Source organism: Lingula anatina, chromosome 10 (genome assembly GCF_051362555.1).
Source record: "Lingula anatina isolate TDL-2025a chromosome 10, LinAna3.0, whole genome shotgun sequence".
Lineage (NCBI taxonomy): Eukaryota > Metazoa > Brachiopoda > Lingulata > Lingulida > Lingulidae > Lingula > Lingula anatina.
In genome coordinates this window covers 14,624,614-14,634,634 of record NC_141776.1, presented here as the reverse complement: position 1 = coordinate 14,634,634, position 10,021 = coordinate 14,624,614, and the positions used below count along the sequence as shown (strand labels likewise).

Here is a 10,021-nt window from a genome sequence, read left to right as displayed (position 1 = left end):
ATTTACGACATGCAGCTAATACCTTTACCTTATTATGTATAATGTGATGCAGGAGGCAGGTCATTGTTTTTGCTTAGGTATCAATGTCCAAATTTCCCTTACAAATTGTCACGCTTCAAAGATAAAACATGACTTTACACGTTAAATCCAAAGACTATCACCCGGTGCACAATACAGTGCACAGGGTCAGAAAGTACTCAGTATACCGAAGAGGGGTTTTCCAAAATTATTATTTTAAATGTTATGTTACCCCGTGACACTTGTCCATCTGTCAGGGAGAGAGTATAATACAGGGTATGTATTTGTATGCATGTATGTAGGTAGGGAGGTAGGTACATGTAGGTAGGTAGGTAGGTACATGTAGGTAGGTAGGTAGGTACATGTAGGTAGGTACATGTAGGTAGGTAGTAGGTACATGTAGGTAGGTAGGTACTGTTGGTGAGTATGACTACCGTTAACAAAAATCAGCAGACTACAATTACCTTCCGATGGGACAATAGGTTGCCAGCCCCCACGATCCCCAGATTCCAGAGTGTGGAATTATGTCTGCATGATGCTCGCAGAGAAGAGCAATCGCATTAAGAGCTGTATCATCACCTAGAATATGAGACTAAAATAATGTTCATTGTCATAGGGAATTTTCATACTAGAACATGTGTTTATATAGTACATGTGTTTAAACGAGACTCTCCCTCTGGAAGCCACACTGCAGACGGAAGTTCGTAATTTTGGAAAGTTACGTCCAATTGTATAGTATACAACTCAACGGCTTCATGGGTCTTTATTATCTTAACGGTTTTGGCTAGGAAATACCTTGTTATTTGTTGGGAAATTGTAAAAGTATCCAGGAAACTCTGTTTGCTATAAAATTTATAAAGGACTAGCGCACTTTAACTTTAAAAACTTTAAAATTATTCTCTTTCTATGGTCATAAAAGATTCAAAGAAATCGGCATATTCCTTCGATTATATTGTACACAATTAAATCTATATTAATAAATTATTCATACATTTATATCTCACCTTCCCCTGCGGGGGCCTCCACCCTCAACTGAAATCCTTTCACTTTCAGCCCAGGGCATCTTTGTGATTTGGTCCAACTTCCCCAAGGGCCTCCGTTGAGGGCGTACATCTCGTAGGCCGTGCACGTCAAGGCCATGGTAAGCAGGACAAAGGCTCTCGGAACGTTTGTCATTGTAAATGAAGCTGGAACGACATGTAAATATAGCCCTTGATGCAAAAAGACCTTAGGCAAAGTAACCCCTCCACTTTAAAAAAATGTTTAAGCGTCTTAAAATTAAGTGAGATACAATGTATCCACGTGTCATCATCATCATCAAAAATAATAATAATAATAATAATAATAATAATAAAGGTTATTCTCGTTGGGGACAATCTGATCTCTTGCAATAGGTCTGGGCCCCGTATCTCGAAAGCATCGCCCATTGCGACCGTGCGCAAGCGTCTCGCTTCCCTAACTCGCCCATACTCGTCCCATATAATACATTGTAGCCTCTATTTGATATAGCTATTCGCAATATACGCGATGCCTTCGAGATACGGGGCCCTGGTGTCTAGAAGATCCCACACGGTGAAGGACTAGCCATATGAACACTAATGATTACTTCTCTTACCTGTTTGGTCTTTCTGCACGGGGAACTGGAGGTACAGTAAATGTTCCAATACATACACTCACCATGATTTTATAGAATTTTGGGAGAGGGTGTTTACCAGTCTTAATTGATTATCTATTGAAATAATTCTGAATAAAAAAAATTAACTCTAAACGTAATTATGTTAAGTATTTCCTTGTTGTGGTTATTTTAGCACTATTTGCATCATATCCAGGGTTTTTTCGTGATATTACATTTGCTCCATAAATAACAATATTAATTCTCATTTAAACCCCATAGCGCCGGGAACCGCACATATGCGGTTCATTTTAAAAAGTCCTCAGTGCCGGGAACCGCATATACGCGGTTTCTGTGTTTACATGCTTGTACTTGTACTGTCCCCTGTCGTTTGTAACAATGCATGCTTCTATCACAAGACTAACTTAATGTTAGTTTTTTTGAAAGACGTGTAGCGAGAATTAGATAATGAAAAAGCGATTTATTTCAACCATTGTCGAGGCGCTAAGAAGTCAAAATGGCGGCGAGAGGTCAGCAGAAGTTATGGGTTGAGAAATGTTCTAGATTTGTTAGAAAATTCAGACTTCGGGGAAGAGTCCTTGATAGATTTTGATACTCCAATAACTTCAAAGATGATGTACCTTTGGCTATTATGAGTTGTCAGAGAACAGATTCGGACGTGGGGCTTGATTTATGAAAAATGCTGATGATACTAACGGCAGTAACCAAGCAGACAACAATAGTAATTGGAAGGGCTATATTGCTGATAAAATGACTGTAACCGTTTCCGTGGCAAGTCAGGCTAAATGTTGCCTTGTGTGCTGTATCAACATGTCTTTTCCTGCTTGTGCATAAATACAAATGTCATATGTTACGTTGTACTGCATCAACATGTCTTTTCCTGCTTGTGTATAAATACAGATGTAATAAGTTTACTAGTGCGCTGTATCAACATGTCTTTTCCTGCTTGTGTATTAGTACAAATGCCACGTTTCCTTGTATTTTTATGATGCAATTTTTATTCACGGAAGTGTAATATTTGCTCATGACAATGTTTGTATTCTTGTATATGATTTGAGTGCAAAACAAAATTTTATGACTAACCTGGTTCAGTTGATTAAAAAAAACTATGAAAAAATATTGAAAAAGGCACTTTATTTACAATCTATTTGTAATTATAAAAGTAATTAGGTGGAAGTCATCTAGTCAGCTAGCCTGCCTGTATATTGTGCAACTCTCTGACGTGATGCAGGTTTTTAGGTACAGCACGCATCCCAGGAAATTTATTATAACTCAAAAACTAAATAAGATATCTTTCTGGAATTTTCTGACATTGTTTAAAACATATTTCGGATGTTGATGAGAAAATTTCAACAAATTATTTGGTAAAGTGAAAAAGAATGTGCATGCTGAAATTAAGGTTTTGTTTTTTACTTCTCTTCGAGAAAAGCAAGTCTCATATTTAAACTCCTGCTATTTCTACCTAAGTTAACAAATGTAAATAAAACTGATATGACTTTAAAGCTTACATTCTTGGCTTTCTAAAAATGTACAGTTCTTACCAGGTGTTTTCTAGACAAGTGAATACATTATCATTGATTAAATGAGGCCACCTGTAAAACTGAGTGCAACCGGGTAGAGGGCTCAAGACCAAGGGCACTTTCTAGGTCAGATGCTGTCAGGCTCTCTGGGGTTTAAAATTCAAAATTCAGTTACAGAGGGGTGACAGAAGTATCGCACCATTTTGCTTAAAGTTGAACAACGGCTGGGATTAGTTTGTCATCTAAAATCTGGTTATGACCAACATCATCGTTTGTCTTCAAAGCTGAAGTGTCCACTACCATGGTCAATTGAAAACATGTCGCTATCACTACGGTGTAACATGACCTCTGCGTCGTTTTGATTCTTCGCTTCTTCGGGAACTTCATCTGCGTTCAAAGAATCAGCTTTTAGGTCTGACATAACGAAATTCAATCGGTATTTAATTGAGACCAATTCACCCACAAAAAATATTTGAAGTGGACTGTCTAGAAGGGCGTTACAATTTCGGTGAAACCATCTTTACTGCACATAGATGGGCACTCATCACTGATTACATGAGCAATAAACAAGGAAACGTTTTTTTTACAAACGGGTCCCTCATGTCACATAGAACGCTATCCACACAGATGGTGCAATGTATTTATTTTTCCCCCTGTACACGTTTTCTCAACAAATGTATATGTGGCACTCATCTTATATAGTTATCTTATAATTGGTTTGTTAGATTTTTTAAAAATTCAATTTGAATAATCGAGATAAGAAATCGTGTACTTGTAGTTGTTTTTTATCTGAATTCCATTTTGGGTATCTGGGGGGGGGGGGAATATAGAAAACATGATGAAAACAGTTTTAATGTTATATCTCAAAATGCGAATATAAAAGGCGTCTTGAAAAGAATCGACAAAAGATATCAACTGAGTAAACACCAATTTTGTCCATTGTGTATTTATTTATTTCCTTGGGAAATCGGTCTCTGCAGTCAGAGTACGCTTAGAATTTGTGATTCATACAGCCAACATTGACTTTTCATTCTTTGTTTCATTATTATTATTATTATTATTATTAGTATTATTATTATTCAAGCTTAGCTGGTTCCTCTTCCAAATCTCAGCATGCGGGGAACATACATAATATATTATTTCACAGAATGAACATACATTATGTATTATTTCAATAATGAACATAAATTATGTATTATTTCACAGAATTACATTACTTTGCAACAGATTTTTGTATCGTAATTAAGCATACACTTGTACACAAAGAATAAATGTCATTTTTCCGTGTCGTCTTGTGGTTGTCCACTTTTGGGGGTTTCCGTGTGATACCTGTGCCCATATAATAGTACACCAGACATACAGATATACAAAATATGGCAATAAGTTAATGGTGTTTATCACCAAGTCAAAAAATAAAATCTCTGTATGACAGTGAAAATAACTGATGATAAATTCTTGTTTATATTGAATGTACATGTAGCATGGCTTCTTGTTTCCATAGATAAGGTAAGGAACTACCAATACAACGGTCGCATAAAATTTAAAAATATTAAGTGTATAATATTTTGTTGTGTTTGTTGTTGTAAAGCGAACGACTTACGTTTTCACTAATTACAGATAATATTAAAGCGGAATCAAAAGAGTAAAAGGATAGAGAGTTATTAAGTGTGAGTTAAGTTTCATCAAGAGTCAACAAGTGAAGAATATGTTTTTAAGGTCAGAAAAAGATGGAAAAACGTCAAAGTCAATAACTGTTCATGTGATTGGTTAATTTCATAACATATTTTAATTTTGATCATCTGTTTATCACATGATAACTAAGTTTCGGATTAAGTCCAAGCATGAGTAATTCAAATAATATTTTAGATATCTTTAATTGAAAACAAGTCTCTTAGGGATTACCTAATAAGGCAATGTTGCATGGTGACTTGCAACATGCGAATGGAAAATATTTTGTAATCACGCAAAGACAATGGAAAAGAAAACCAGTAAATGCGTGATCAGTACGGAGAAATTGAGTATAAATATTTGTGAAGTTGTATGAAGACAGAGTCGGTGAATAAACGTTCGAAAGCTCCGGACTGTTGTCATTATTCCTCACTATAACATTATGTATAACTATTTGAAAGAGACATTTACTCTTACATTCGTAAGGAAGACGTTTTGTGAGAAAATGTAATTAATTTCCAACTACTCCTAAATTGCATATATTATCATAATTTGTCAAGTTCCGGAGTAAGAATACATTTAGTGCGCCTGTCTGTTTGACATTTAGGCGGAAATTCACATATCAAACGCAGTAGTTGTGCCAAGAATGCCAGATATATAGATTTGATGCAGTGATATTGGCATACTACTTGGCCGTTACTCAGAAGTCTGTAACGTACTTTGGCAATTTTATTTGGATCAAGCAAAAATTTTGATGCTGAAGGCTTGAAATTTGCAGTGAGGGAATTGATTGACCAAACTATTATATATAAAACGCGTTCCGAGTAGTATTTATATGGCCCTAGCAAAGTGCGTATACTGAGCACTGTGTACCATCATTTAAAGGTACACAGTGCTCAGTGTTTTGACGCGTTTTTAATTTCGATTGATGATTGTAGTGTTTATAATCGCTTGGAGGTGTTGCAGGGAATATGGCGGCTTCATCCATCGTGCAAATGAAGCTGTTTTTGTTTGCCTGGAGCGGGGTGGTGATATCCTTACAAAAACGACTTTCTGCATGGTCTCTCTCTCTCTCTTTCTCTCTCTCTCTCTCTCTCTCTCTCTCAAGAATACATGTATTGATCAACCGTTTTTATTTTAATTTCTAGATCACTTATGTTCCATACAAGGCGACTATACATGTATTATACAGGCAGAGAGTACAACACGTAAATACATGTAATATGAATTGCACTTGTTGTGCCAAGAATGCCAGATAAATAGATTCGACGCAATGATGGCGACTCCATACTCTTTACCAGGACCACAGATTGACTTTTCACAGGATATTCACAGATATGTCTTTAGATAAATAGATGTTCATTTCACTATCTCTTTTTCCCATTTTCCCTATATAATCTGCCACCCTGGTAGAGGGTAGCGACTCCATACATTGGGGGCTGCGATTGTTGACCTGGCCGGCATTTATCGTTTATAATGAGACCAATAGTTGGGGGGGGGTATCGAAAGCAGCACTAAGATAATTTCAATGGTTCATTTTAGCCACTTAATCACCTTAAAATACATTTTAAATGCATTCAGACCTGGCATTTTTCACGTAGTTTATAAACATACCAGCCGTATGTTAAACCAGACTATTTGGCATTCCTCAGCCGCCGTAGAACTAAAGTAGCTCATGCTTGCGACATCACCGCAGTGGGATATGCCCTCAACAGAAATTTTAAAGTTTCCTTGGGAATGAGCCCTAAAAGCATTCGTGAGCAATCCAGAAATATGCATCCTATAAATATACATATACTTGCGATTTTGGAGACATCAACTCATTCAGTATATAACAATACAAACACGTAGTTTGAACAGGAGGAAATATAATTTTATTACTGCTGACATCTACGTCTTATGTACCTGTATGAGCCGTTTGTCCTTTGTTCTGTTACATACTAAGCAGTGGACATATCTAATACGGATCCAATGCAGTATATGCACCTTAAAAATAGTATTAATTTATTCGGGTAATTTTAAATAGTCTGTAACCCTCTGGTGGCAGAAGAACATCGAAATTCGAGATTTTGCGATAAGATCTGCAAGACGGTCCTATAAGATACGGGCTACGGGTAATGCTTTGAAAAGAAACGAACGTTTCTTTCGGGAAGTTAAACGTTCGAGTAACAGTCCCAATATAAGTCTTTTAAGGACTCTTTTCATGGTCTACGTAAAAATGAAATTCCACCCACTGTGCCTAGAGAAGAACGGGGATGTTGATACGTAGTTCTAGACACCAAGGGCACGTTGTTGTAACAGCATTCGAAGGCCACGCTGTTCAGTGCAGTGTCGTCGCCTCTTCCTACACTTGCCTCAAACTTGACCCTAAGACCACAGATGAAGTGGCCCCTGTCACACTGTCTCCACATCCCCCACGACCCCCAAGACCCCCCATTACTGGAGCTGATGACTTTACCGTTACTACATTTCAACTCGAGATCATTCGCGGCCGTGTCATCACCGCGGCCCTGGTTTCCTTCCACCTTCAGGCGGAACCCAACAACGTGACTGCAAAGAAAGGGAATAAGCTAGAATTAACACTGGCAATGGTTATCAGAGTGAAGGACCTGGTATGGTATTGCAGTAAGTATGTGTGTCAGAAATCCCAGATCTTATCATATACTTTTAGTCCTTCACTTGCTTATTTTTGCTGTACCGCTCGCCTCTCAGCAAGCCAGTATGCTTGTCCAGGTATGTATGTATGTATGTACATATGTATGTATGAATGTATGTACGTATGTATGCCTGTAGGTAGGTACGTAGGTAGGTAGGTTCATGTAGGTAGGTAGGCACTGTAGGTGAGTATGACTACCGTTAACACAAATCAGCCGACTACACTTACCTTCCGATGGGACAATACTTTGCCATCCCCCACGATCCCCAGATTCCAGAGTGTGGCATTATGGCTGCATGATGCTCGCAGAGAAGAGAAATCGCATTAAGAGCTGTATCATCACCTAGAATATGAAACTAAAATAATGTACATTGTCATAGGGAATTTTCATACTAGAACATGTGTATTAAACTAGGCTCTCCACTGGAAGTCACACTACAGAATGAAGTTTTGGAGTTACGTCCAATAGTTTAGTATACAACTCAACGGCCTTATGGGTCTTTATTTTCTTAACGGTTTTGGTTAGGGAACACGTTGGTATTTGTTGGAAAGTATCCAGGAAATTCTGTTTGCTATCTAAAAGTCTAACGCACTTTGTCTTTAACTTTAAAAACCGAAATATTCTCTTTCTATGGTCATAAAAAATTAAAGAAATCGGCATATTCCTTCGATTATATTATACACAATTAAATCTATATAAATAAATTATTCATACATTTGTCCCTCACCTCGCCCTACGGAGGCCTCCACCCTCAATTGAAATCCTTTCACTTTCAGCCCAGGGCATCTTTGTGATTTGGTCCAACTTCCCCAAGGACCTCCATTGACGGCGTACATCTCGTAAGCCGTGCACGTCAATACCATGGTAAGCAGGACAAAGGTTCTCGGAACGTTTGTCATGGTAAATGAAGCTGGAACGACATGTAAATATAGCCCTTGATGCGAAAAGACCTTAGGCAAAGTCGCCCCTCCACTTTAAAAAAGTTTAAGCGTCTTAAAATTAAGTGAGATACAATGTATCCACGTGTCATCAATAATAATAATAATAATAATAATAATAATAATAAAGAAGGTTATTCTCGATGGGGACAATCTAATCTGTTGCAATAGAATAGATCTGGTGTCTAGAAGATCCCACACGGTGAAGGACTATCCATATGAACACTAGTGATTTCTTCTCTTACCTGTTTGGTCTTTCTGCACGGGGAACTGGAGGTACAGCAAATGTTCTAATACATACACTCACCATGATTTTATAGAATTTTGGGAGAGGGTGTTTACCAGTCTTAATTGATTATCTATTGAAATAATTCTGAATAACAAATTAACTTTAAACGTAATTATGCTAAGTATTTCCTTGTTGAGGTTATTTTGAGCACTATTTGCATCATATCCAGGGTTTTGCCTGATTTTACATTTGCTACATAAAAACAAAACTAATTCTCATTTAAAATTCAAAATTCAGTTACAGAGGGGTGACAGAAGTATCGCACCATTTTGCTTAAAGTTGAACAACGGCTTCGTTTGTCATCTAAAATCTGGTCAAAACCAACATTATCGTTTGTCTCCAAAGCTGAAGTGTCCACTACCATGCATATGGTCAATTGAAAACATGTCGCTATCACTACGGTGTAACATGACCTCTGCGTCGTTTTGATTCTTCGCTTCTTCGGGAACTTCATCTGCGTTCAGAGAACGAAATTCAATTGGTATTTAATTGAGACCAATTCACCCACAAAAATTTCGAAGTGGACTGTCTAGAAGGGCGTTAGATTTTCGCTGAAACCATTTTTTGTGCACATAGATGGACACTCATCGCTGATTACCTGAGCAATAAACAAGGAAACCTATTAAACGGATCCCCCATGTCACATAGAACGCTATCCACACAGATGGTGCAATGTATTTATTTTACCCCCTGTACACGTTTTCTCAACAAATGTTAATGTGGCATTCATCTTAAATATTTATCTTGAAATTAGTGCTTGTGGTTTGTTTGATCTTTTAATTTAAATTCAATTATACGTGTACTTGTAGATGTTTTTTATCCGAATTCCATTTTGGGTATTAGGGGAGAAAGAATAGAAAACACGATGAAAGCAGTTTAAATGTTATATCTCAAATTGTGAACATAAAGGCCTTCTTGAAGAGAATCGACATGAAAGACTTCGCCTTCGACAGGAATATACTGTATACGAAAATGGGGGAGAGGGAGGCATTGGAATAAATCAGCAATGAGACAGAACCCCGTTCCAATTAATCACTATACCGATAGATCCCCACAGCGACAAGGTGCTAAACTGCAGAGGCATTTATAAACCTCGGTATAAATATATAACACTTTTTCTCATCGCTAAACGGATAACACGTTTATCTTACAATAACTCATGTTTTAAAATTAGTTGTTTGTTGTTCACCTGTAGTCGATTTTTTTTGCGAAAAACAAAACAGGGATATACAAATAAAGTTGTCGAAATGTGTGCAAGGATATCAACTGAGGTTAACACCAATTCTGTCATTATGTAT

General features: G+C 37.3%; 1 protein-coding gene and 1 long non-coding RNA gene across 2 annotated transcripts; both read right to left on the bottom strand.

The window, feature by feature from the left end:
* Positions 1–482: 482 nt before the first annotated feature.
* LOC147759655 (uncharacterized) lies at positions 483–1,726 on the bottom strand. Its single transcript, XR_015331278.1, has 3 exons — positions 1,634–1,726; positions 1,023–1,205; positions 483–597 (listed from the first exon to the last, which is right to left on the bottom strand). It is a non-coding gene; the product is annotated as an uncharacterized LOC147759655 (long non-coding RNA).
* Positions 1,727–6,767: 5,041 nt separating this feature from the next.
* On the bottom strand, positions 6,768–8,770 carry LOC106174725 (vitelline membrane outer layer protein 1-like). Its single transcript, XM_086998234.1, has 4 exons — positions 8,680–8,770; positions 8,224–8,406; positions 7,724–7,838; positions 6,768–7,389 (listed from the first exon to the last, which is right to left on the bottom strand). Exons 2-4 carry the CDS (start codon positions 8,393–8,395, stop codon positions 7,041–7,043), a joined length of 636 nt encoding a protein of 211 aa, XP_086854360.1. The 5' UTR covers positions 8,396–8,406; positions 8,680–8,770; the 3' UTR covers positions 6,768–7,040.
* Between the last annotated feature and the right edge of the window lie 1,251 nt (positions 8,771–10,021).

What these genes read in the sequence shown, in the direction of transcription:
- LOC106174725 (XM_086998234.1), bottom strand. Translation starts at nt 8,395, where the DNA reads ATGACAAACGTTCCGAGAACCTTTGTCCTGCTTACCATGGTATTGACG. An exon ending in GGAGGCCTCCGTAGGGCGAG is followed by an intron (nt 7,839 to 8,223) that starts GTGAGGGACAAA and finishes TTCATATTCTAG; the next exon opens with GTGATGATACAGCTCTTAAT. An exon ending in AAGTATTGTCCCATCGGAAG is followed by an intron (nt 7,390 to 7,723) that starts GTAAGTGTAGTC and finishes CTTTCTTTGCAG; the next exon opens with TCACGTTGTTGGGTTCCGCC.